This window comes from Tachysurus vachellii, chromosome 12 (genome assembly GCF_030014155.1).
Source record: "Tachysurus vachellii isolate PV-2020 chromosome 12, HZAU_Pvac_v1, whole genome shotgun sequence".
NCBI lineage: Eukaryota > Metazoa > Chordata > Actinopteri > Siluriformes > Bagridae > Tachysurus > Tachysurus vachellii.
In genome coordinates this window covers 26,405,462-26,431,961 of record NC_083471.1, presented here as the reverse complement: position 1 = coordinate 26,431,961, position 26,500 = coordinate 26,405,462, and the positions used below count along the sequence as shown (strand labels likewise).

Genomic DNA, 26,500 nt, shown 5'->3' with positions numbered 1-26,500 from the left:
TCTCTCTCTCTCTCTCTCTCTCTCTCTCTCTAATTCTCTCTCACTCTCTCCTTTACTCTCTCCAAAGCTACAAATAAAACTTTAGTGCCTTCTCTGCTGAGAAAAATAGCCAGAGATCAGATATCAGTGCAGGGGAAAATCTAAATATTAAACATACAGACAGAGATGTATGGAGATTTCAGATTAGTTTCGTGTTTATCGTGTTTACCAGGTTTGATCGCTCAGTCCTCGTCATGCTGGTACTCGTGATTTTGGAAGTCACAATGTAATGTAAACTTTGCAAAACCCACGAAAATGAGTTTAGAGTCAATGCTACTGTGTGACTCGTGTTAAAGCTTTTTTTCAGGAATTTCTGAGGTGATCTGGTTAAAATGGTTCTGTTACATATTTAAAAAACCCAAAAAACTGCATTTCAATTTTGCTAAAGCGTTCATCTCAGTCGTTAGGTAGCTGATGCTCAGGTTCCCTTAGGAGCTTAAACCATTCAGACACAGAAGGTATCGCATTTTCATCTTCCTACGTTTTCCCAAGTTCCACTTGAAGGCATTAAGAATTCAAAAAACCCTCTAATCTCGTCCCCCTGTGTGTCTTTGAGTGATTTCGTCCGTGCAATGAAATGAATAGAGCCATTGACTCGAGATCGTCTGAGCGTAACGGAATCGACCACAAACTCTCGTGGCCAGGTAATAAAGGTGCAAGCGATCCTTACACCTCACCCAGTCTCTCTGAGCCAGATGTTCCCAATGTGGCCAGGCGGAAATCGCTTTAAAGCGCTGAGGAGGAGGAAGATGAGGAAGAGGATGGCTGAAAGTGATGGGTGGGTTATTTATTTTTACTTACAGCCAAATTGTAACTGCAGCTCTTTAGGGTTCTTGTAAATCTCCTCCTCAGGCAGAGAACACTAACCCCGGGGGAAAAACTAGAAGTGAGCCTTATTCATGCTGAGTTCCGTTTCACTTCTCATGTCTTGTCACTCACTTGTGCACTCGCTGCTCATTGTCTATACTGTCGCTTTGTGCTGCTGTTTCATAAAACCTGCTATTATCCTCGCCTTTCCTATTGAGTTACAGCTAGCTTTTCTTTATAACCTCATAAGCTGTTTGTGTACACTCACATATTTGGCACTGGTGACCTCCACAGAGGCAGATTCTGCAGGGAGGGGGGGTCACTATAGGGCACTCGTTAGGCACTTGCTGGCACTTATCCCCTGGTGTATGGATCAGTGTGGGGGGATTAGAGAAAACAGAGAGAGTTTGTAGTGGAATAAAGCGCCTCCTCATCGCTCCAGCATGTGCAGGTTTGAGCGCAGCGCCACTGAGTAAGATATTAATGTGTTTTTTGTGACTTGTGGCTAATAGGAGCTAAGCTTTATTTTATAATGAGACCTTCTGAATGGAACAGGTCACTCAGTTTGCCTCATTACTGCTAATGCTAAACAATGACTTGTTCTTTTTAGATGTATTCAACAGGAAGATTTAAAGTTAAATTGTTTGAGTGTTTGAGCTATTAAACTCCATTGGCATGACTTGTTATGGTTTCTATGGTAACAGCTCGTTTGCAGGGACTTCACATTAACAGATTAAAAACATGTGTTATTGTAGATGATAGTAATGACATTTTGTTTAAGGAGTCTCCAGTTCCAGCATAATTGAGTGCAACCTTTTTGACATCTTCAGGACAGAGGAGTTTACACTTCTTTGTGATTTCTCTGTAATTCATGACTCATGAGATGCTTTTATATTTTTTGTTTTATTAACTTCAAAAGTGAGAAAAAAAAAGAGTCTGGTGAGATAATGACTGTTTATAGCCGCTATAACGTTAAATGTGACTATAAACGGGTAACAAGTGTGGCATGTTGTTTTAAAATAGAAATTGTAATCCTTGGCAAATTGCAGTAAAAACCAGTAACTGTAGAAACTCATCATATCACTTCACTGTTGGTTATTTTCCACATGAAGTGGTTTATTCCTTAGTAAGGCTTCTTTACGCAGCCATGTGGATCAGATCAGCCAGTGGAACAATATCTGTAAGGAAGGACCTCTGGGAAAATGGACAAAAGGTGCTGCAGATGAACTTTAACTTCAGCTGAAAAACCTCAGCCTGGGCAACTCCTTTAGTCGAGAACGGAGGAAAAAGAAAAAGGAAAATGTTTTGATTTTCTTCACCCTGTTTGGTCAATAATTGATACTGATGTGAATTTTTCCACAGACTCTGAGCTCCTGTAGTCAGGAAATATATATCAAGTTCTATATGACCATCCCGGCTTCCTCTGGAGACTGGCGGGTTATGTTTGAGCGATCCGAAATCTGTCAAATTCAAGTACAAACATATGGCGATCACACATAAATTACAAAGACTCTCGCCGATTTAAAGTGCAGGCTTGAACAGCGGGTTGAGCTCAGTGGCATGCACACACACACACACACACACACACACACACACACACACACACACAATACGGCCCCAACCCGTCGTACGGCTGACTGATGTTTCCTTTCTTTTCTGCAGGAAATGTGTTGCTAGAGAATCCTCCCTACAGGGACAGAGGAAAGGAAAGAAAGAGAGAGAACAAGAGAGAGAGAGAGGGTTGTGTACATGGGGAGGAGGTATAGATATACATACACATATTATATATAGAGAGGGAGGAGAAAGGGCCGGTGAAACACAATCTGGAGAAATTCAATTCAATGCAATTTATTTGTATAGCGCTTTTAACAAATTCCCATTGTCTCAAAGCAGCTTTACAGAAGTATGGAAACAGAAGAGAGAAAGAAAGAAAGAAATATATAATAATAATAATAAGAAGAAGAAAAAATAAGGATAAAAATAAGTTAATTAATATATACATTTAAAGTTTAAAATTTATTTAAAAAGATTAACTTAAAATTTAGGATACTATATACTGTATCTATCCCTATCCCTAATGATCAAGCCGGAGGTGACGGCGGCAAGGAAAAACTCCCTGAGATGATATGAGGAACCTTGAGAGGAACCAGACTCAGAAGGGAACCTCATCCTCATTTGGGTGACACTCTACAGTAAATAGTATAAATGTAAATAATGTCCTTCCTACAACAGTTTATAATAGTGCAGCCGAGAGCTCCTGAGGAACTAATGGGTTCACTAAACTCTGAGTTCAGCGCAGTACTGATTGCTGATAAAGACCAGAACATACAGCTGGGTACAAAAGAAGACATGACAGTCTCTGGGTGGCTTCATTCACAACAATCAGATGAGACACTGGCTGACCATGCAGATCAATCCCTGGCAAGGTGACCACCGGGCGACAAGACTCTAGCCAGCGGTAGAACATCGGGATTGACAAAGTATCTCTGTAAGAAGAGACCATCAGGAACTCGAAACACTGGGAGCTAAGAAGTGGCATATATAGCTCGACAGAGAGAGAGAAAAATTGTGAGGTATGACTGTAATCAGGTTATGGACAATGTAAATTATGTGCACGAGACCATTAAGTGCTTTATAGGTTAATAATAGTATTTTATAATCAATGTGAAACTTGACTTTGAGCCAGTGCAGTGAGGTTAAGATAGGGGTGACTCTAGCTGCTGTGTTCTGGACTAACTGGAGCTTGTTTATGCTCCTACTGGAACATCCAGACAGTAAAGCATTACAATAATCCAATCTAGAGGAAACAAATACATGAGCAAATGCATGTTCGAACGGCGGTTGAAGACCTACCTATTCAGGAAACACTTCAACTAGCACTTCTTTCCCAATCTTCTGCATTTATAAAAAAAAAAAAAATTGAAACTTTTTCGTTGTAACTTTGAACGATGTTTTAAACTCATGGTATCTTAAGTATGCAACCTAGTGAACCAGCATTAATGTAGTCAATGAGAGAGATTTAAGCACTTATGTACGTCGCTCTGGATAAGCGCATCTGCCAAATGCTGTAAATGTAAATGTAAACTAGTGTTTCTGTGCATCATGTAATGACATCATATTTCTTACCTTAGTAATATTTCTGAGATGAAAGAAGGCAACACTTGTGATGTTATTTATGTGAGCTTCAAATGAGACAGTGGTATCAATAATCACACCAAGGTCTTTTACTGCTGCACATGATGTAATAGAAAGACCATCCAGTTACTCTGTAATCAGAAAGCTTACTTCTGTCTGCCTGTGGTCCTGGTACAAGAACTAAATAACGTTAGGACTGCAATTAAAACAACACAAAGCTCTCTCTCTCTCTCTCTCTCTCTCATGATCTCTAAGGCCTCGCTAAAATGTCATGTGGAATCAAGCACTCAAAAACTTAATAAAGAGATCTATCTTGAGATATTAAAAATAGGCTAGGCTGGAAAGGCCTGAGTCCAGTTCATGAACCGCAAAGAGGATAAACGCAGATTTGTGTCGCCACCAAATGGACAATCCTTGACAGTGCATCTGGACTGAGTTACAATTTACACAAACAAGTGATATTACCATAAACGAGTGGCTTACTTAAGCCAGTAGATATAGAATATTTATGAAAAAACACATTATGGTGCTTTACTATTTACAGAAACATGACTAATCATATGTACAGATCGACTCTGTAAAATCTACTAATATCAATAAGAAATTTGTAGCAATAAATCAAATGGTAGAAATGTTCAGATAAACACTGTTTCCCTGAACATGATAATTAACATATTAACTAACATACATGTACTTTAAGGTCAATAAATAACAAAAAATATGGTAACACTTCTGTGTGTCATCCTTGCGCAAGGGCCATGCTACCGTGGTGTCCGTGGTGAGTGCCAAAACACACAGAGTTCCTTCAGGAGACTCACAGACCTGAGGTAAATACACAGTCACTAAATGGTTTAAGAGATATCATTACTCCATTAAGTAAATATTAGAAACTTCTAAAAAAAAAAAAAAAAAAGAATTTTAATTGATTTCGAGTCTCAGACTGCAGAGGCGCATGCTGGGAGTATGGCCGACGCAAACAGTCCTTTGTTGTCGTGATCCACCCCCTTTCCCCATTAACCATAAATAGCCATAAACTGAAGTAAAAAACAATTTTGTGTTCTTGGTCTATAGAGCGCCCTACATGCTAAATATCCAATTTTCTTGAAAACTTAAATTGTACGACAATGTACTACAGGAAACTGATGGTCCCAGGGGCCTCTGGTTTTTCTCCTTGACTGTAAGGGGTGGAGTCAGAAGGTACTTGGCCTTGAGCATTTTAAGCTTGGACTTTTAGGCTTAAGTTTGTTCTGTCAGGGTCATGGTCAATGAACAACGAAAAATATGGTAACGCTTCACGATTTTGCGTGTCATCCTTGCGCAGGGGCCATGCTAATCTTCTCTGTATCGTTCCAATTTTAGTATATGTGCTGCCGTAGCAAGCACAAACAAGCCACCTGAAAGGCCCCTATAAAAGCCGTGGTACCTCACAACGTTTCTTGTCCGTGGTGAGTGCCAAAACACACAGAGTTCCTTCAGGAGACTCACAGACCTGAGGTAAATACACAGTCACTATGTGGTTTAAGAGATATCATTATTCCATAAAGTAAATATTAGAAACTTCTAAAAAAAAAAAAAAATTTGTATTTATTTCGAGTCTCAGACTGCAGAGGCGCATGCTGGGAGTATGGCCGACGCAAACAGTCCTTTGTTGTCGTGATCCACCCCCTTTCCCCATTAACCATAAATAGCCATAAACTGAAGTAAAAAACAATTTTGTGTTCTTGGTCTATAGAGCGCCCTACATGCTAAATATCCATTTTTCTTGAAAACTTAAATTGTACGACAATGTACTACAGGAAACTGATGGTCCCAGGGGCCTCTGGTTTTTCTCCTTGACTGTAAGGGGTGGAGTCAGAAGGTACTTGGCCTTGAGCATTTTAAGCTTGGACTTTTAGGCTTAAGTTTGTTCTGTCAGGGTCATGGTCAATGAACAACGAAAAATATGGTAACGCTTCACGATTTTGCGTGTCATCCTTGCGCAGGGGCCATGCTAATCTTCTCTGTATCGTTCCAATTTTAGTATATGTGCTGCCGTAGCAAGCACAAACAAGCCACCTGAAAGGCCCCTATAAAAGCCGTGGTACCTCACAACGTTTCTTGTCCGTGGTGAGTGCCAAAACACACAGAGTTCCTTCAGGAGACTCACAGACCTGAGGTAAATACACAGTCACTATGTGGTTTAAGAGATATCATTATTCCATAAAGTAAATATTAGAAACTTCTAAAAAAAAAAAAAAAATTTGTATTTATTTCGAGTCTCAGACTGCAGAGGCGCATGCTGGGAGTATGGCCGACGCAAACAGTCCTTTGTTGTCGTGATCCACCCCCTTTCCCCATTAACCATAAATAGCCATAAACTGAAGTAAAAAACAATTTTGTGTTCTTGGTCTATAGAGCGCCCTACATGCTAAATATCCATTTTTCTTGAAAACTTAAATTGTACGACAATGTACTACAGGAAACTGATGGTCCCAGGGGCCTCTGGTTTTTCTCCTTGACTGTAAGGGGTGGAGTCAGAAGGTACTTGGCCTTGAGCATTTTAAGCTTGGACTTTTAGGCTTAAGTTTGTTCTGTCAGGGTCATGGTCAATGAACAACGAAAAATATGGTAACGCTTCACGATTTTGCGTGTCATCCTTGCGCAGGGGCCATGCTAATCTTCTCTGTATCGTTCCAATTTTAGTATATGTGCTGCCGTAGCAAGCACAAACAAGCCACCTGAAAGGCCCCTATAAAAGCCGTGGTACCTCACAACGTTTCTTGTCCGTGGTGAGTGCCAAAACACACAGAGTTCCTTCAGGAGACTCACAGACCTGAGGTAAATACACAGTCACTATGTGGTTTAAGAGATATTATTCCATAAAGTAAATATTAGAAACTTCTAAAAAAAAAAAACAATTTTTAATTTATTTCGAGTCTCAGACTGCAGAGGCGCATGCTGGGAGTATGGCCGACGCAAACAGTCCTTTGTTGTCGTGATCCACCCCCTTTCCCCATTAACCATAAATAGCCATAAACTGAAGTAAAAAACAATTTTGTGTTCTTGGTCTATAGAGCGCCCTACATGCTAAATATCCAATTTTCTTGAAAACTTAAATTGTACGACAATGTACTACAGGAAACTGATGGTCCCAGGGGCCTCTGGTTTTTCTCCTTGACTGTAAGGGGTGGAGTCAGAAGGTACTTGGCCTTGAGCATTTTAAGCTTGGACTTTTAGGCTTAAGTTTGTTCTGTCAGGGTCATGGTCAATGAACAACGAAAAATATGGTAACGCTTCACGATTTTGCGTGTCATCCTTGCGCAGGGGCCATGCTAATCTTCTCTGTATCGTTCCAATTTTAGTATATGTGCTGCCGTAGCAAGCACAAACAAGCCACCTGAAAGGCCCCTATAAAAGCCGTGGTACCTCACAACGTTTCTTGTCCGTGGTGAGTGCCAAAACACACAGAGTTCCTTCAGGAGACTCACAGACCTGAGGTAAATACACAGTCACTATGTGGTTTAAGAGATATCATTATTCCATAAAGTAAATATTAGAAACTTCTAAAAAAAAAAAAAAAATTTGTATTTATTTCGAGTCTCAGACTGCAGAGGCGCATGCTGGGAGTATGGCCGACGCAAACAGTCCTTTGTTGTCGTGATCCACCCCCTTTCCCCATTAACCATAAATAGCCATAAACTGAAGTAAAAAACAATTTTGTGTTCTTGGTCTATAGAGCGCCCTACATGCTAAATATCCAATTTTCTTGAAAACTTAAATTGTACGACAATGTACTACAGGAAACTGATGGTCCCAGGGGCCTCTGGTTTTTCTCCTTGACTGTAAGGGGTGGAGTCAGAAGGTACTTGGCCTTGAGCATTTTAAGCTTGGACTTTTAGGCTTAAGTTTGTTCTGTCAGGGTCATGGTCAATGAACAACGAAAAATATGGTAACGCTTCACGATTTTGCGTGTCATCCTTGCGCAGGGGCCATGCTAATCTTCTCTGTATCGTTCCAATTTTAGTATATGTGCTGCCGTAGCAAGCACAAACAAGCCACCTGAAAGGCCCCTATAAAAGCCGTGGTACCTCACAACGTTTCTTGTCCGTGGTGAGTGCCAAAACACACAGAGTTCCTTCAGGAGACTCACAGACCTGAGGTAAATACACAGTCACTATGTGGTTTAAGAGATATCATTATTCCATAAAGTAAATATTAGAAACTTCTAAAAAAAAAAAAAAAAATTTGTATTTATTTCGAGTCTCAGACTGCAGAGGCGCATGCTGGGAGTATGGCCGACGCAAACAGTCCTTTGTTGTCGTGATCCACCCCCTTTCCCCATTAACCATAAATAGCCATAAACTGAAGTAAAAAACAATTTTGTGTTCTTGGTCTATAGAGCGCCCTACATGCTAAATATCCAATTTTCTTGAAAACTTAAATTGTACGACAATGTACTACAGGAAACTGATGGTCCCAGGGGCCTCTGGTTTTTCTCCTTGACTGTAAGGGGTGGAGTCAGAAGGTACTTGGCCTTGAGCATTTTAAGCTTGGACTTTTAGGCTTAAGTTTGTTCTGTCAGGGTCATGGTCAATGAACAACGAAAAATATGGTAACGCTTCACGATTTTGCGTGTCATCCTTGCGCAGGGGCCATGCTAATCTTCTCTGTATCGTTCCAATTTTAGTATATGTGCTGCCGTAGCAAGCACAAACAAACCACCTGGAGGGCCCCTATAAAAGCCGTGGTACCTCACAACGTTTCTTGTCCGTGGTGAGTGCCAAAACACACAGAGTTCCTTCAGGAGACTCACAGACCTGAGGTAAATACACAGTCACTATGTGGTTTAAGAGATATCATTATTCCATAAAGTAAATATTAGAAACTTCTAAAAAAAAAAACAATTTTTAATTTATTTCGAGTCTCAGACTGCAGAGGCGCATGCTGGGAGTATGGCCGACGCAAACAGTCCTTTGTTGTCGTGATCCACCCCCTTTCCCCATTAACCATAAATAGCCATAAACTGAAGTAAAAAACAATTTTGTGTTCTTGGTCTATAGAGCGCCCTACATGCTAAATATCCAATTTTCTTGAAAACTTAAATTGTACGACAATGTACTACAGGAAACTGATGGTCCCAGGGGCCTCTGGTTTTTCTCCTTGACTGTAAGGGGTGGAGTCAGAAGGTACTTGGCCTTGAGCATTTTAAGCTTGGACTTTTAGGCTTAAGTTTGTTCTGTCAGGGTCATGGTCAATGAACAACGAAAAATATGGTAACGCTTCACGATTTTGCGTGTCATCCTTGCGCAGGGGCCATGCTAATCTTCTCTGTATCGTTCCAATTTTAGTATATGTGCTGCCGTAGCAAGCACAAACAAGCCACCTGAAAGGCCCCTATAAAAGCCGTGGTACCTCACAACGTTTCTTGTCCGTGGTGAGTGCCAAAACACACCATGTTGCCTTTAACTTTTATAACTAACGAACTGTGTGTGGTGGCACGGTGGCTTAGTGGTTAGTACGTTCGCCTCACACCTCCAGGGTTGGGGGTTCGATTCCCGCCTCCACCTTGTGTGTGGAGTTTGCATGTTCTCCCCGTGCCTCGGGGGTTTCCTCCCCCGGTCCAAAGACATGCATGGTAGGTTGATTGGCATCTCTGGAAAATTGTCCATAGTGTGTGATCGCATGAGAGTGTGTGTGCGAGGAGGAAAATTTTTTTGAGAGGTGGGAGGAAACCAGAGAACCAACAGGAAAAGTGTTTTAGTCTTATATACAGAAGGTTTGATTTAGTTTCCCTGAACGTGGTAATTAATACATTAACTAACATACATGTACTTAAGGTGTTCATTATTCAGACATGAATTCAGAGTCCGGTCACAGTTAATTTGGTGATTAGGACATGACTTAACGCATCATTAATTCATATATCGTTAGTGTTATCTGTACTGTAAAAGATTATAAAAAGACTAAAAGATTATAAAGGAAATTTATTTCATATTTTTAATAATGGGACACTGCTAAAAAAATCTTAAAAGTTATACTTATATGTTTCTTTGTTACATCAAAAATAAAATACAAAAAAATTAAACATTAAAAATAGAAGAGAGGAATACAGACAGAGAGAGAGAGAGAGAGAGAGAGAGAGAGAGAGGGGTCAGTCGGAGTTGAGACAGAGACACACTCCCTGCAGGACCCAGTCTGAGTGGTGTTTGGTGGTGAAGAGATCAGCCTCGAACACCAGGCCGACGCCCATTGCGTTCCTCCTCATGGACGTTGTGTAGACTGGCGTTCTCAGTGTGTTCTGAGGAGGACACATCGAAAAAGATGTGGTGTTGGACATGTACAATAAAACTGTATCCTCTTGGATGCTACTCCTATGTAATGCCTATTTGGGGCGGGGCTTAAGTATGAGCTCAGTTAATGATGTCACAATTGAAGTTCAACAATTCTGCTCTGAAAAAGATTATCAGTGAAAATGTCAAAGCTTTTCACTCGTACAAACCGTGTGATAGAATCCTCCACCCAGAGATCAGGAAGTGACATGAATGACATAGCTGCTCACAATATCAGCAGGAAACACAGTGGAGTTATATTGTACATTATACACATCTGTTTAAATCAATTAACATACAAACTTATTTTAAAATCTTTAACCCTGTCTATATTTCACTCATCACTCGTCGCAGTTAGACAAACATCTCAGTGTTTTTTTCCTACTTTCTTTCCTAAGCCCGATTCTTGCAAATTAAGCTAATGTTTACATGTGGTTGTCATGGTAACATCATATTTCGGCATGGTTGGCTGCTTTTGGTTACGTTTAATGTTCATGATATAGCAGAAATAAACGGCGCTTCTTTCACCAGCCATAAACTGTAAAGTTACAGTTTGTTTATTATTATGGTCTGTCTCATGTGAAACAGCTGTTTCTTGTGTGTGTGTGTGTGTGTGTGTGTTTATATGGTGTCTCACCTGCAGTTTAAGACGTTGAGACTCGATGGGGATCACCTTGAGGATGGGAAGCTGCACCACCAGCACTTTGGGTTTGCTGCGCACCAGACAGCCCTGATCCACATCCCAGTCCGCTCCCTCCAGATACAGACCCGATACATAACAACCTAACACACACACACACACACACACACCCACACAGACAGATGTATGTGCTGCTGTTTAACTGTGTTTAATCTTCTGGGCATCTTATACATCTGCATGTTTGTTATACAGTAGTATGCAAAAGTGAGTGTGTATGAGACAGAGAGATAGAGTGTGTGTGTGTGTTCACCCTGATCTGGTTTCTCCTGCACATCCTCCTCACTGCTGTACTGGGTGACGTGTGTGTACAGAGTGGAGCGATCCAGCGGCCAGCCGTTGGTCCTGCACGTGGCCTGAACCAGCGCCGTCAGGTACGACTCAGGGATATGTAACCCTGACAACCACATCACTATGGGTTCGCCATTATCCACCTGCACATCACACACACACACCAAACAGAGAGTTATTTAACATAAATCATTATCCTGATTTTCATCTAGTTTATTTTACTATTTGTCATTGCAGCATCTCTCTAAGATCCCATTACACACATTCTACACACCACATTACACACATTTTACACACATTCTACACACCACATTACACACATACACACTCATTCTACACACCATCCCAAACTGTATAAATACACCTTTTTGTGCCAGACTCCATTTAAAACTAAAGATTATTTTTAATCTCTGAGATTGTCATGGGATTTGTTTTGTACCCATGAGCTGTACTGATCGTAGCGTCTCTTGAAGTGGATCATCCAGTTGCCCAGAGATTTCAGGGTGTCTGGGGCCAGTTTCCTCCAGATAGAAGGGATCTGACCATTGAACAGAGCTCGGGCAACTTCGTCCAGCTCACTGCTCATCCCGACTTCACCAGCTAGAGCCTAAAACACACAGATTCAGACATTTAATGTCCGTCTTGGTGATCTCTCTCTCTCTCTCTCTCTCTCTCTCTCTCGCTCTCTTTCTTTTCTCACCCTCTGCAGCTCGGCCAGTGAGCGGCTCATGCGTACGATGAGCCTGTTGAAACGCTCCAGCTCTTGGAGCAGCACCACGGTGGTAGGTGACACGTCCAGGCCAAACCTTTTCCGTATCACGTCCAGGTCGAATGGCATGGGCAGCTTGTTCTGGATGTCCCGAGCCACCTGCCCGATGTACTCATCTCTGCTGATTCCACCACCAGTATCACCTGTACCAGATACACACACTTTCTCAGAACACATCCACTCCCTCTTTTCCTAAGATCTCAAATACCAAGTACTGAATTCATTTGATTAATTAAAGCATCAAACTACACCAAACGGTTATGATATGAATTATTTCACAAAAAATATAAGACAACTATTTGTCTATGTATTGTCTTTTACAAGGGTAAATAAATACTATTCCCATAATGCATTTTGCCTCATTAAAGCAACAAAAATCCTACACGTCGTTTTTTAAAATGAAATTTATATCGGACTAGTTTATAGCTCGTGGTGAGAAAATCTAAAAATTTAATTCTTCTCTAAAAAAAATTAAACCATTTTTACTTCCTGAAGCTCAATGTTGTGTGAACGAAGTCTAATACAAACTCAGAAAAAGAAACAATATGAAAATGAGAAGTTTTTTGCAGGTCTTTTGTGATAGTTATCACACCGGCACATCATTACAGTTAGAGCGTAGCGGTACGTACCGGTTTGTGGCTGTAGCTCAATGAGGTTTGCCCACATGTCCCGAGCAGCCTGAGTGTAGTAGCCGATCTCAGCGTTAGGATGAAGCCCAAACACCTCCGGAGTGTTGGCAAGAGGGAGTGACTCGATTTCAGCTGTAAATCACAAAACGGTTTCAAAAATCGGTTTAAAATATAACATCGGTACAGCACAACACTCGCAAAAGTCGTCTTCTACGCACCGACATAGACGTCCTTGTGTCCATCCGGCGGGATTTTGTAATCCACGTCTTTGTTGCTGAAGAAATGGAAAGGGTGGAGTGTGTCGAAGATGAAATCTCCCAGATATTCGTCCATGTAAACCGTGAGGATCCTGCGGTCAAAGCTGTCTATCGCTCTGCCTCCGTACATCACCTGAATCGAGGTCAGAACGATTTGTTCAGACATCAGAAATGAATGAATATAAGCCTTCATGTGATAACTTTAATCGAACTAAAAACTGCCCAGAACGAAGCTAAATGTTTGCTATATTGTCATTAATTCCCACAGAAATGCATTTAAACAACAGAGAAAGAAAGACTTTATCGAAAATCACAAACCCTACATGACCGGCCCCTATTCTCTGTAAAGAAAAAAAAACGTCTCACATGATCTTAATTTGCATATTACATCCTGATAGGCTCTTACATTTTATGATGCAATAACATGTAACCATGCAATATGATAAATATTTTAACACCAACTCCAGTGAGTGACATTTTCAGCTCTTGTTTTTAAATAAACCTTCATTTTCAATTGAATTTATATCAGAAAATGTATTTTAAAGACTTGCAGATTCACCCGACATGAGGTGCTTTTTATTGGGTAGGAATTAAACTAAAAATGATTTAATGCTTATATAGTTTACATCTTGTGAAGTTCCTTCTGATCCCCTTTCAAGCACGACAATGCAAACAGAATAAATAGACAAAGAAACAAGTGTTTGGGGAAAACGTGTGGTGCTTAAAAGAAGAAGAAACAAAGAGATAATGAATAGAAAAGGAAAAGGAGGAGACCATTTTACGTATATATCCACATACACATATTTATAGTTATACATCATTAAAACATGCAGGAATGTACACACATGAACACAGAAATAACACACACATGTGCAGTTTATGTCATTCTATAGACGACATGTTCTGTGAGTGTTGCAGTGCTTCACCTCTCCAATCAGGTATTTGAGACTGCCCCATGGAATCGTGGTATCACCTTGAGTGTGAGCTTTGGTCAGGTAGGTGCTCAGGATCTCCAGACACACCTGATACACAAACACACACACACACATGCACAAAGAACATAAGGATAAGAATGAACTCCTTCAAAAAATATATATATATCTAAAAACTTTTTAATCATATAGTATATTTTACTATAGATTTTATTTTCCTTCTTCTGTTACTGCTACAATTTATTACTATTATTATCTGACTATTTATTACTGATTCTTTATTTATATGTTGGTTTACAGATATTAAAAAAAAGAATCAACTAAACTTTAAACATAATGTTAAACATTCTGCCTCGTGAATTCACCTGGAAGTCAGACTCGTTGAAGTCGTATGGAACGTTCCAGCCTATCTTGCCGTACTTGCGTCTCTCCTGCACCACGGCATGGAAGAAGGCCAGAACGTAGACGAGGCTGCGGAAGGCCGGGTGAGGGCAGGTCATCAGCGTCTCCAGCGGGATCTTAAAGTATGTGGCTCTCATGTTCAGCTTCAGCCCATTGGGAGGTTCTGTCACCACCTGTACCGTTCCGTTCGAATTAATAAATAGACATAAAGCGTCACAAAGCGGCTTTATGGAAATCTAGAAATCTGGATGAAGTTTTTGATGCATAATGAACAAGCTGTCATGAAATCTATAATTCGACTTCTTTACGCTAAAAACGTTAATCAGCTAAGTATTAGTGACCGCTGCTTTAATATTAAATAGCAACGTAAAGGAGAGTGACCTTGAGAGATTTCTGCAGGATGCCGATGGGGAAGTCTTTGATGGGATCGGTGGTGAGCCACAGACGGAAGTCTGGGTGAGGTTTGGTGATTCTCTCTAGAGATTTCTCCAGCTCCTTCAGCCACTTCACTAACAAATGACAGTTCTGGAGCATCAGCCAATGACCTCGGGACACTGCGGTATCCAACAACTGCAATGCAACCTGGGGAAAAAGGAGAGGATAGATCAGCATTTAGCATTTATTTCTGTTAGTGTGTGTGTGTATGTGTTGGGGTGGTGGTGGGGGGTTGTGCGTACCTTCTCTTGGCCTTGTCCCATGGCGAGGAACTTGAGCCTGTTGGTCCCAAAACCGGAGCGCTCAGCCAGCTTCATCAGGTCGTTGGCAGGCTCACAGCCTGGACTCAGGATAAAGACGATGGGTGAGTTGGGGGTGCTCTGTTCAAATATCGCCTCGAAACTGATCACTGGAGGCTGTACATACCTGAGAAGAAAAGATAGAAAGACAAAACAAGTTGATCAAGGAAAATGTGAGAAGTCCTCTTGGACTCCTGACCACAGATGGCTGTAGAATCCTTGGGATTCAGTTTAGAAGCTTTGCAGGGATCAGTCAGTCTACATCAGGGTTTTTTTTTGCACCGTTGCTTTAGACATAAATCAAATAGTAAATATGGAAGGTAAGTACATGTAAGTGAACATTTAAGATACACAACACTGCTACTGAAATAAAAATACTCTGTGTAATAGATACACAAGACTTTATGAGCGAACCCTCTTTCTTACTTCTCTCCCATGGTGACGGTGACATAGTCACTGACAGCGCGATACACTCTGTCCACCCTGAAGCAGCGCAAAAGCAGAAGTTTCTGGAAAGCTGTCAGACTTTCCTGGTACTTCATGGGGAATGGAGCCTGCTCTGGGGTGTCCAGGTCATACCACTAAAACAAAGTTGGGGAAACATTTTAACTGTCAAATCACCATCAATGACAAACATGTCCGTGTGTGTGATTAACATCAAGCATACATCCATCCATTCTGTGGGATTCTTCTCAATGTCACTCATCAGTGACCCAAACTCGTTTTGGAAAAGTTCACTCAAACGCACTATATCCTCCCAGCCCTGCTCCGGCAACCAATCACATGGCTTCTTCCTCTTACTTTTCTCCAGTGATAGGTTCCCTGATGACACAGAAGGAATAGATTATTAATGATTTATTGATTGCATCCTCTCTCTAGCACAGTTATATTTCTGATGTTTGTCAGCGTGTCACCTTTAAGGAAGAAGTCGAGCTCTTCCTGAGGAGTGCGACCCTCCGCCTGCTCGATCTTTATGGTCATGTTAAAGGAGAAAAGCAGCTTGTGTCTTTCAAACAGACCTGTAAATAAAAAAACTCCATGGATTAAGGATTCTATAAATATGTATGAATATGCGTATTAGGCACGCCCCAATCTCATGTCATGGTAAACCTTGTGATATTCTTCATTTGCATACTGGACCATGATTGGCTGTTACATTTACTCTGTTTTTGTATGTTCTTCATGTGAACTCTATGTTCCTTAAAAATGCAGCCAAACCACAATTTTCACACACTTTGACCGTATTTGCATTAATATCTACTGTGTTACTCTTTTGCCCTTTTGCAGAACTACCATCATTTTAAATTCAACAAACCTCAAACAATTGAGTTTCATTCACTTTCATTCCTGGAATTCTAAAACCCTAGGTAAATAAAATGGTAATGTTTATAAATAAAAGACAGATCTTGTCCCAGACCAGAAGATATAATTGAAGGCTTGGTCTGAAACTGTCTTTTACAGATAGTCCAGAGATTGTGTGTATTTGTTTAAGTGAGATTGTTGAAATAAATTCATTTGTGTCATGGCTAGGGGGCACGGTGGCTTAGTGGTTAGCGGGGGTTCGATTCCCGCCTCCGCCTTGTGTGTGTGGAGTTTGCATGTTCTCCCCGTGCCTCGGGGGTTTCCTCCGGGTACTCCGGTTTCCTCCCCCGGTCCAAAGACATGCATGGTAGGTTGATTGGCATCTCTGGAAAATTGTCCGTAGTGTGTGAGTGAATGAGATTGTGTGTGTGCCCTGCGATGGGTTGGCACGCCGTCCAGGGTGTATCCTGCCTTGATACCCGATGACGCCTGAGATAGGCACAGGCTCCCCGTGACCCGAGGTAGTTCGGATAAGTGGTAGAAGATGAATGAGATGAGTGAGTGAGTGTCATGGCTAATTCTTTCATCTTGCTATCTAAAATCCAGCCAACAGTTCTGGATCTATATATAGATGATCAATTCTAAGACAATAAACTATATTTTATTTTTAGTTTATAGTATTTAATATAGGCTTTGATCTATGACTCCATGTTTTTGGTCCTCAAAAAGAAAATGACATGATACGGTGCTTGGCCCCCTTACCGGTGCAGCCGTAATTGTAGACGTTGTGTGTGAGTGTGTTCATGATGTTCTTCAGCCTCTTAGGCAGGACGGAGTCAGGCAGAGATTTACGTAGAGAAAAGTCAAACACCTCGAGAAAGGAGGCTAGAGAGTACTGGTACATGCTGTTCACTAGAGCCATCTCAGCTAGCACAAAGAATAGGATGGCACCACGTTTAGCTGCTGGACGGTAACCATCACGCAGTGTATCAATGTCTGCTGATGTGTGTTCAGCCAGCCTCAGTTTCTCAAACACCTGCCGGGATAAAATAAAGAAATCAGTACACTGCTGGAAAGGAAAACACTCTGGAATAAAAGCTCCAGCTATATGACATGACTGTTTCATATGAGTACAGATAATTAGTTAATAGAGCCGGACCAACTGAAGGGCTAAAGCACAGCTGCTTTGTTCTCTTTAGCTAGTCGCTGCCTGATTTTAGTATCATCAGGAATTTCACTATAAACACCACACAGATAGGAGCTAAAGTGTGAAACCGAAGAAAAGCTGGACTATGTCTCGATTCCCTATCTGATTGGTCAGAGAAATCATTTGAGTAAACTGTTTAGATCTGTTGCTTTACCAGCTCAATCCTAATATGCATATAAATTAGAAAATCTTAGTTCAGATGTCACTTGCTGCTTTTAAATGATGTTTCCATGCCATGCATGTAAGTTCATGTATTTGATTACGTTGTACCTCGGTGGCTTTGGTCTTGGTTTCCTCGAGTGTGTGGACGAGCTCCACGTTGTCCAGCATGTTGCCTGTGGACGTAGCAAGCTCTCGGAGCAGGGAATCCTCCAGGTCTTTGAGGAGACGCTTGTTCTCGCTCGTCTCCAGGATCAGACGCTCCCTCTGTTCCTCAAGTTCTTTCCGCTCAAAGCCCACAATGACGCTCAGCAGTTGGTCCTCCAGACCTTTTAACGTAACTGATCACACACAAACACTAACACTGTCAGAACAGGGTTCAGAAAAAAGAGCGCAATAACTGAATAGATGACTGACGAGCTCATTGGGCTGTGTTGGGCCGAGCTCACGTGACCGGAGCGTGTGTAGTGAGCATTTAATACTGGAATTACACACATCAATATTCAGACCTTTGTCATTACTACAGACTTAATCACTATTCAGAGGTGATGCGAGGCTTAAGCACATGTAGGCGGAGCTTCACCACAGTCTTTGTTTTCCTCACCGGTGTAGTTGATGACCATGGCTTTGCCAAACACCGCAGGGGAGTATTTGGGATTTGCCAGTTTGGTGTTGAGGTATAGTTTAAAGTTGGGGTCATAGTCGACCTCCTTGTCTCCCAGCACAATGACCTGCCGTCCCTCGGCTCCTTTAACGTTTTTCTCCAAAACGTTGTCGATGACGGGGTCGATGTACTCATCCACGTCTTGAAAGAGGAAAGGAAAGCCATATTTGATTGCCATCTCTAACTGCTTCAGGAAATCTGGATCGTTAAAGGAGGAGATCTGCAAATAGAAATAGAAAAGAAATAAATTATACATGCCATCTAGAGGCCATAAACCATCATTACAAGACAATACAGCGATTATCACTAATTTAAAACTATGTATTAGAGTTTAAAAAAGGTATTTTATATATATATATATATATATATATATATATATATATATATATATATATATATATATATATATTACTTTTCATTACATACAACAAACACAGAGCTAAAGACTTAGTCAGTTAGTCCTAGATACATAAAGTGTATTTGTGTAACCTGGTGTACACAGTGCAGGACAAGAATATATATATATATATATATATATATATATACACACACACACACACACACACACACACACACACACACTTGGGTAAAACTATATTTTTATAGTAAGGTTAATAAAGTTGAATTGTATTTTCCATCACAATATAAAAGTTAAATTGCAGACACACACTAAATGTTGAATATAGACTCCATGTAAAATATTAGTGTTTAACACCAGTTTGTTGTGTCAGAGTGAATGAAGATAAAAATATGGTAACGCTTCACGATTTTGCGTGTCATCCTTGCGCAGGGGCCATGCTAATCTTCTCTGTATCGTTCCAATTTTAGTATATGTGCTGCCGTAGCAAGCACAAACAAGTCACCTGACAGAGCGCTATAAATACTGAGTTTGTGTACAACGTGTCCTGTTCATGGTTAGTGCCAAAACACACCAGGGTCCTTCAGGAGACCTACAGCGGGATACACACTCACATCGTGCAGCTCACACATACAATAATTCACTAAAGTCAATATTATTATATATAAAATAACCATTAAACACTTTACATTTAAACTTTATTTCATATCGTATCTCACACTGCACAGGTGCATGCTGGGAATATGCAAATTATCGGAGTTCCTGGTGTTCTGATTGGTTCTCTGTGTGTGACGTAATCAGTCCTTTGTTCTCGATAATAATGAACAATTATATAGTCAAAAAGCTTTTATCAGGGCTCTCAAATTTTGAAGACAGGCAAGATTAGATTAGATTAGATTAGATTCAACTTTATTGTCATTACACAATATTTATTGACATTTCCAAAGCGCCCCCCCCCAAAAAAAAAGACCCAAAAAACCTGTTTCATCAGGATCACTGACCACATTTTAACCAACTACAAAGTATTTGTTTAATTTCCTTTTATTAATGTGTGTGTGTTTGTGTGTGTGTGAGAGAGAGAGAGAGAGAGAGAGAGAGAGAGAGAGAGATTATGACTGGTGGTGTTTATTATAAGTGTTTGTTGCCTTTTTGGACTCCTTTATCATTTGTAATGTTGCTCCCATATAAAACAGTTCAGCACAAGCCCAGACATTTTTAGGGTCATGACTGAGGACAATGTCCCGTCCAGAGACAAACTGTTTAATGTTGAGGTTTTGTTCAAACCGACCATCGAAAATACCCTTTCTAATTAAAGGTGGGGTCTCCGTTGTTTGAGAAACGCTTCAGAAAACTGAGTCGGGACGACAAACAAAACAAAAACAAAACAGACGTGTAGCTAACAACGTGTAGCGATAAGGTAAGAAGTAGGACGTGTTAATATAGGATCAGCTTTCCAGCGCTGGAGAGAACTGAAGGAGCAGGAAGTTGGTCACATATTCACAGATTGGAGTTTCCTGAGTCAATAACTCCTGAGCTAAACACTGTTACTACACAAATAACACCTCTTTTCTATCGTAGTAATGTAGAGACGCAGCTACAATTACTGTTGGGGAAATTACAGCTACTGTTGCAGTACACAGAGACATGAGACACGTTTCTGCAGGATCATGAAGCTACATACAACAAACACAGAGCTAAAGACTTAGTCAGTTAGTCCTAGATACATAAAGTGTATTTGTGTAACCTGGTGTACACAGTGCAGGACAAGATTAATATATATATATATATATATATATATATATATATATATATATATATATATATATATATATATATATATATATATATATATATACACACACACACACACACACACACACACACTTGGGTAAAACTATATTTTTATAGTAAGGTTAATAAAGTTGAATTGTATTTTCCATCACAATATAAAAGTTAAATTGCAGACACACACTAAATGTTGAATATAGACTCCATGTAAAATATTAGTGTTTAACACCAGTTTGTTGTGTCAGAGTGAATGAAGATAAAAATATGGTAACGCTTCACGATTTTGCGTGTCATCCTTGCGCAGGGGCCATGCTAATCTTCTCTGTATCGTTCCAATTTTAGTATATGTGCTGCCGTAGCAAGCACAAACAAGTCACCTGACAGAGCGCTATAAATACTGAGTTTGTGTACAACGTGTCCTGTTCATGGTTAGTGCCAAAACACACCAGGGTCCTTCAGGAGACCTACAGCGGGATACACACTCACATCGTGCAGCTCACACATACAATAATTCACTAAAGTCAATATTATTATATATAAAATAACCATTAAACACTTTACATTTAAACTTTATTTCATATCGTATCTCACACTGCACAGGTGCATGCTGGGAATATGCAAATTATCGCAGTTTTTGGTGTTCTGATTGGTTCTCTGTGTGTGACGTAATCAGTCCTTTGTTCTCGAGCTCTCTCTCTCTCACACACACACACACACACACACACACACACACACACACACACACACACAATACACACCACCCCCTCAGCGTGTGTGTTTTTTCCGCCATCTTGCTTCACGTCTTTTTATTCATGAGGGTGTCGTACTGCAGTCTGCCTTTAGAGGGCAGAGATGAACATCAACACAGTCCTGTATGTTTAAAACACTCAACCCAAACTGCAGGAATTAATTGTAATTAATAAATAATCGAAAACAATTGTAAAGTTATTTTTCACTGACACTTTAACACAGTGTTGTTTAGTAAAAACAAAGGACTGATTACGTCACACACAGAGAACCAATCAGAACACCAAGAACTGCGATAATTTGCATATTCCCAGCATGCACCTGTGCAGTGTGAGATACGATATGAAATAAAGTTTAAATGTAAAGTGTTTAATGGTTATTTTATATATAATAATATTGACTTTAGTGAATTATTGTATGTGTGAGCTGCACGATGTGAGTGTGTATCCCGCTGTAGGTCTCCTGAAGGACCCTGGTGTGTTTTGGCACTAACCATGAACAGGACACGTTGTACACAAACTCAGTATTTATAGCGCTCTGTCAGGTGACTTGTTTGTGCTTGCTACGGCAGCACATATACTAAAATTGGAACGATACAGAGAAGATTAGCATGGCCCCTGCGCAAGGATGACACGCAAAATCGTGAAGCGTTACCATATTTTTACTGTTTAATAACCTTGAAGATGCGTTTTACACATTCTATAATTATTGAGGGTTTTTAGTGCATTTAGAGTTTGGGGTGTAAATAGTTTTGTAAAAGGTCTGAAGATTTCTTATTTGTACTGTGATGGAAAATACAATTTACATTTATATTATAGATAAATAATAATGTCACCTGCAAACAAATATCATTCATTCATTTTCTACCGCTTATCCGAACTACCTCGGGTCACGGGGAGCCTGTGCCTATCTCAGGCGTCATCGGGCATCAAGGCAGGATACACCCTGGACGGAGTGCCAACTCATCACAGGGCACACACACACTCTCTCATTCACTCACGCAATCACACACTACGGACAATTTTCCAGAGATGCCAATCAACCTACCATGCATGTCTTTGGACCGGGGGAGAAAACCGGAGTACCTGGAGGAAACCCCCGAGGCACGGGGAGAACATGCAAACTCCACACACACAAGGTGGAGGTGGGAATTGAACCCCGACCCTGGAGGTGTGAGGTGAACGTGCTAACCATTAAGCCACCATGCCGCCGCCCTCCCTACTAATATCAATTTTAATAAAATAAATAAGCAGAAAGCTCAGGATGAAAAAGAAGATACATCGCTCCAAACTAGTTTCATCAGCTCTGCTATAGAGTACAATACAAGCTAATGTGTTGGGGCCAAGTAACATCTGCACCCGGTCCTTAATGATGGACAAACACCTCAAGTCACTGGGGCCATCAGGAAATGTTAATAAGGTCAGAGATTTCATCGGATTTTATTACATTACCAATACAGACAAAACTGAACCAAGATCACTGTATAAATTAGCTGATATATAGCACATGTGGTGCATTAATGTGACCAACAGAAAAGGAGAAAACTACAAAAAATAATTCCTCCATGACCACAAATACTCAAAGAGCTACTTGCTCTGATATCTGAAAATATTCCACACCACAAACAACCACAAATACCCGCCTAATCAAACCTGTCCCACCAGCAACATACCCCAGCTAACTTGTGCTTGAATATATGAATAGTTATTTGCTCTACACTGAGAAACACACTCACCCACAGCATAACTGCCCCATACCCACAAACGCCCCACTCACAGCTGATTGCCCCAAGCCAACAAAAATTCCCACTCACAACTAACTCCTCTCCACACACTCGCAAATACCTCCTTTCCCCTCGTTACCCCCAGACCATCAAAATACCATATGTAGTAGTTTAATGCCCCAACAGCCAAATGCCCCAAAAGATACCTGTTTATCATCTTCAATGCCAAAAATTCTTGTGCTAAATTCCCACAGAGGAGCAAGATCTTTAACTAGGGTAAATGTAGGAACGTTAACAGACCTTGAGATTGTTCTTCTCCTCCTTCTTCTTGATCCAGTTGAGTGCTTGCTGTTGAGGGTCGATGCACAGAGGAAAGCGGCTGGCTCTTGTGGTCAGGATGCCGTTCTGCACTGACAGCTCATCAGGAGGGAGACCTTCTGACCCCCATCTATAGCCACACAAGCATGGAGGAGGTTTAGAACCAGGGGTTTCCAAACAACCGCAAAATCATACTATGAATATTCTCATTGACCACCTTATACTTTTTATCATATATACGGTACTTGTATTGTGCATTTATCAGCCGAGGGTGAGCTTGAATTTCTCAACACAGAGTTTCAGAGTTAGAATTTTTGAGTGTCCTACACAGAGCCCTGACTCTGGCTCAACCCCACTGAACACATTTGGGATGAACTGGAGCCTCATCAAAATCCCAAAATCAGATCTCACTAATGCTCTTGTAGCTGAATGAACACAAATCCACACAGACACAATCCAACGTCCGGTGGATAACTTTCCCTGTTCAATAAGCATATAATGGGTGTGATGGTCAAGGGTGCACAAACTTTTGCTGAACTTAGGATAGGGATCTTGTACCTGCTGATTTCGACTTCATCTGTGAGCAGGCTCTCGATGCGGAAGGGTTGACTCAGGGGGATGTCTCTCTCCATCACATCCTTCTGCCACACCTCATACACCATCATGTTTCTGAAGTCCCAGCTGAAGGCTCCTTCATAGCTCAGGAAGGCGGCGCAGATCAGACAGTCTCCCAGCAGACGCACTCGCCTCTTCTTCAGCTCCTCCAGATCCTCTGTCCAGCTGCAGGCAAACACCTTTTTTACTAAGAAAACTTGTGTTTTGAAGCAGTTACTCTCAGCAAACCTGAAGCTGATTGATTTCGTATAACAGCATTACGCATAAAACTCTGAAGCGTTTTATTCCACATATACGGTGGCCAAGAAGTGCAAAACAAATTAACAAATCCGAAAACACAAGGACAAGTCAGACAACCCGGAAACGGTAGTGTATTGTTTTTGAATGTAAACTTACCGATCATTGGACAAGACACCTGTCACTCAAGATATACAGGTATGGAATCTTATGTGTAATGTGTAAAGTTCTCCGTTTAAATATAAGAAAATAACAGAATTAATCCACAGTAATCCAGTCCATCCATCCATTCCAACTTTTCCCTGCAGCAGACTGTTGAACTTCATGTATACCTTGAGTGACAGGTGTCTTGTCCAATCACAAACTATACCAACCTCTTCCGCGTTGTCTGACTTGTTAATTTGTTTTCGGATTTGTTAATGTGTTTTGCACTTCTCGGCCACCGTACACATACAATTACAACATTTTATTTACTAATGAGCGTCAGTTTTGTTTATATGTGTATAGTTACATTTATTGTCCTCTGTCCTGAAGATGTAGTAAAACTAAAATCACAGCTTTATCGCTGTTAGAACTGCTGTTATAGAAAATTAATCAACACCTTCTGATCGATCACAATCCAGAATTTAACACATTTAATATCAAGAATATAAAATTCTGCAGACTGGTAAATATTCAGGAGCAGTGTGTTCTTTTTCTGACCGCTTGTTCTCTGATCCAAGTCCTGATATGAGTTTGTCGGCTGCGACGAGTCTCCGCTCCATGAGCTCAGCCTCCTCCTGCAGCTGTTGCTTCTCAGCCATGGCTTCGTTGTATTTCATCCCCAAAGCTCCCAGCTCCCTCTGGATATCTGTTAGCTCGCTCTGGATCCGCTCTAGCTCACGCATGCTCTGGTGGAAGTTCTTCTCCAACTTGGCCACCTGGAAAATAGTCAAGTTTTTGACTTCTGAGGTGAAGACATAAATATAGCTGATAAAATTACAAAACTCGAATAATATATCTACTAATCTGCATACAGACCCATTTACAAACGAGAAATGTTAATTGACTTTTTTAAAGCGATAAAGCAGCGGCAGAAAGATAAGAAGGTGTTTAATAAACCTTCTCTCTTTTGGGTTTGATCTCCCGGGCCACGTCGCAGTAACCCATGACGGCCTCCACGAATTTCAGCATGCCGGAGCCAGCTTTACTGATGGCCTGCATCTCCTCAAACGATGTGTTCAGGTTCTTCAGGAAGCCTGATGAGAAGAAAAGGGCACAGCAAGAGTGTGGCCCGGTGGTGTTGATTAATTTCCTGTTACAGCAGCTCTGATAGTTCACTGATAGTTCTATTTTAATTTGCTTGTTTCTATAGTAACAGCTCAATCACAGGGATCCACTTAATAAAACACTTATATATTCTTATTCTATTAATTATATTATATATAATTAATAATCAATATAAACTCCGTTTCATCACATTTGTAGCTCCTTGATTATTTTCCTATAACAGCACGACACTGAGTGTATTTTAGATCTAATATAACAACACAAATGTTTTGTTTGTTATATTATGAGTGTAGATAATTTAAACTTCCTTCATCAATTGATGCTTTTATTTATTAAAAATAAAAAAATTCAGTTCTATAAATGTCTGAATTTCTTAACTTTTAAAAATCAAAATATAAACTATAAACTGTTTCACAGCACGTCTCACCTCGGACAGTTTTGACCTGTCCTCCAGTGATGGCGTCGCAGTCCATTTCCATGAGCGAACGCAGGAAGTTGGCCTCGGACATCATGCCCTTAGCCGACTTCCAGCTGATCTCTTTATAACCACGCATGACCAGGATACACTCACACACCATCTGAACCTGCTTTGGCGGCTTGGCGAAGGATCTGTGCAACACGAGGAAGATGATAGTAGACAAAACACAGTGGACGAGTTTAGACATAACTTTATTAGGACGAAGACAGACGTTTCTCATTTGTAATATAAGCTTCTATTCTATAAGTGATGATTTGTCTGAAATTTGTTTTCTTATGAAGGTGAAACAGTTTCCGCTCAAATCTCCATCACTGAACAGTTCAGTCAGATAGAATAGACTTCAGGTAAAAACTAGAATGATTTCACAAATAACTCTGTCCACGTTCAAGAGAATTGGTTACACAATCAGCACAGACCTGATCTCAGTGACATCGGACTTGTCCAGGTCCTGCAGGGCGATTCGAGCTGCCTCCAAAGCAGGCAGAGCCTCGGCAAGAGAGCTCTCTGCGTCCATTTTCTCCACAGAGATCACTTTATTCTGCTCTGCGATCTCCTTTGCCTTCTCCTCTGCTAGCGTTTTCTTCTCCTCGGCTTCATGAAGAACACGACAGTTAGCGTGAATTTAATCATATCCG

General features: G+C 40.8%; 1 protein-coding gene and 10 non-coding genes across 11 annotated transcripts in view; 1 reads left to right on the top strand and 10 right to left on the bottom strand.

Moving 5' to 3' along the window:
• Window positions 1-5,257: 5,257 nt before the first annotated feature.
• LOC132855454 (U6 spliceosomal RNA) lies at window positions 5,258-5,364 on the bottom strand. The gene has a single exon (XR_009649336.1). It is a non-coding gene; the product is annotated as a U6 spliceosomal RNA (small nuclear RNA).
• Window positions 5,365-5,918: 554 nt separating this feature from the next.
• Window positions 5,919-6,025, bottom strand: LOC132855453 (U6 spliceosomal RNA). The gene has a single exon (XR_009649335.1). It is a non-coding gene; the product is annotated as a U6 spliceosomal RNA (small nuclear RNA).
• Window positions 6,026-6,580: 555 nt separating this feature from the next.
• LOC132855452 (U6 spliceosomal RNA) lies at window positions 6,581-6,687 on the bottom strand. Its single transcript, XR_009649334.1, has one exon. It is a non-coding gene; the product is annotated as a U6 spliceosomal RNA (small nuclear RNA).
• Window positions 6,688-7,239: 552 nt separating this feature from the next.
• LOC132855450 (U6 spliceosomal RNA) lies at window positions 7,240-7,346 on the bottom strand. Its single transcript, XR_009649333.1, has one exon. It is a non-coding gene; the product is annotated as a U6 spliceosomal RNA (small nuclear RNA).
• A 555-nt stretch (window positions 7,347-7,901) lies between these two features.
• On the bottom strand, window positions 7,902-8,008 carry LOC132855449 (U6 spliceosomal RNA). The gene has a single exon (XR_009649332.1). It is a non-coding gene; the product is annotated as a U6 spliceosomal RNA (small nuclear RNA).
• A 556-nt stretch (window positions 8,009-8,564) lies between these two features.
• On the bottom strand, window positions 8,565-8,671 carry LOC132855448 (U6 spliceosomal RNA). The gene has a single exon (XR_009649331.1). It is a non-coding gene; the product is annotated as a U6 spliceosomal RNA (small nuclear RNA).
• A 554-nt stretch (window positions 8,672-9,225) lies between these two features.
• On the bottom strand, window positions 9,226-9,332 carry LOC132855447 (U6 spliceosomal RNA). The gene has a single exon (XR_009649330.1). It is a non-coding gene; the product is annotated as a U6 spliceosomal RNA (small nuclear RNA).
• Window positions 9,333-9,972: 640 nt separating this feature from the next.
• The window catches only part of dnah10 (dynein axonemal heavy chain 10), a 49,162-nt gene continuing 32,634 nt past the window's right edge, over window positions 9,973-26,500 (bottom strand). Inside the window, exons 57-79 of the mRNA XM_060883643.1 lie at window positions 26,282-26,456; window positions 25,815-25,996; window positions 25,220-25,356; window positions 24,821-25,038; window positions 23,825-24,046; window positions 23,249-23,396; window positions 18,273-18,552; window positions 17,780-18,009; window positions 17,065-17,338; window positions 15,915-16,019; window positions 15,668-15,822; window positions 15,427-15,581; window positions 14,944-15,127; window positions 14,648-14,848; window positions 14,230-14,439; window positions 13,859-13,954; window positions 12,894-13,065; window positions 12,676-12,807; window positions 11,978-12,189; window positions 11,717-11,884; window positions 11,240-11,420; window positions 10,927-11,072; window positions 9,973-10,258 (exon numbers count right to left, since the gene is read on the bottom strand). Coding sequence (XP_060739626.1) covers window positions 10,112-10,258; window positions 10,927-11,072; window positions 11,240-11,420; window positions 11,717-11,884; window positions 11,978-12,189; window positions 12,676-12,807; window positions 12,894-13,065; window positions 13,859-13,954; window positions 14,230-14,439; window positions 14,648-14,848; window positions 14,944-15,127; window positions 15,427-15,581; window positions 15,668-15,822; window positions 15,915-16,019; window positions 17,065-17,338; window positions 17,780-18,009; window positions 18,273-18,552; window positions 23,249-23,396; window positions 23,825-24,046; window positions 24,821-25,038; window positions 25,220-25,356; window positions 25,815-25,996; window positions 26,282-26,456 — 4,130 coding nt within the window. The 3' untranslated portion in view covers window positions 9,973-10,111. The remainder of the gene's footprint in view (window positions 10,259-10,926; window positions 11,073-11,239; window positions 11,421-11,716; window positions 11,885-11,977; window positions 12,190-12,675; window positions 12,808-12,893; window positions 13,066-13,858; window positions 13,955-14,229; window positions 14,440-14,647; window positions 14,849-14,943; window positions 15,128-15,426; window positions 15,582-15,667; window positions 15,823-15,914; window positions 16,020-17,064; window positions 17,339-17,779; window positions 18,010-18,272; window positions 18,553-23,248; window positions 23,397-23,824; window positions 24,047-24,820; window positions 25,039-25,219; window positions 25,357-25,814; window positions 25,997-26,281; window positions 26,457-26,500) is intronic.
• LOC132855462 (U6 spliceosomal RNA) lies at window positions 19,078-19,184 on the bottom strand. Its single transcript, XR_009649342.1, has one exon. It is a non-coding gene; the product is annotated as a U6 spliceosomal RNA (small nuclear RNA).
• Window positions 20,738-20,844, bottom strand: LOC132855461 (U6 spliceosomal RNA). Its single transcript, XR_009649341.1, has one exon. It is a non-coding gene; the product is annotated as a U6 spliceosomal RNA (small nuclear RNA).
• On the top strand, window positions 21,781-21,887 carry LOC132855460 (U6 spliceosomal RNA). The gene has a single exon (XR_009649340.1). It is a non-coding gene; the product is annotated as a U6 spliceosomal RNA (small nuclear RNA).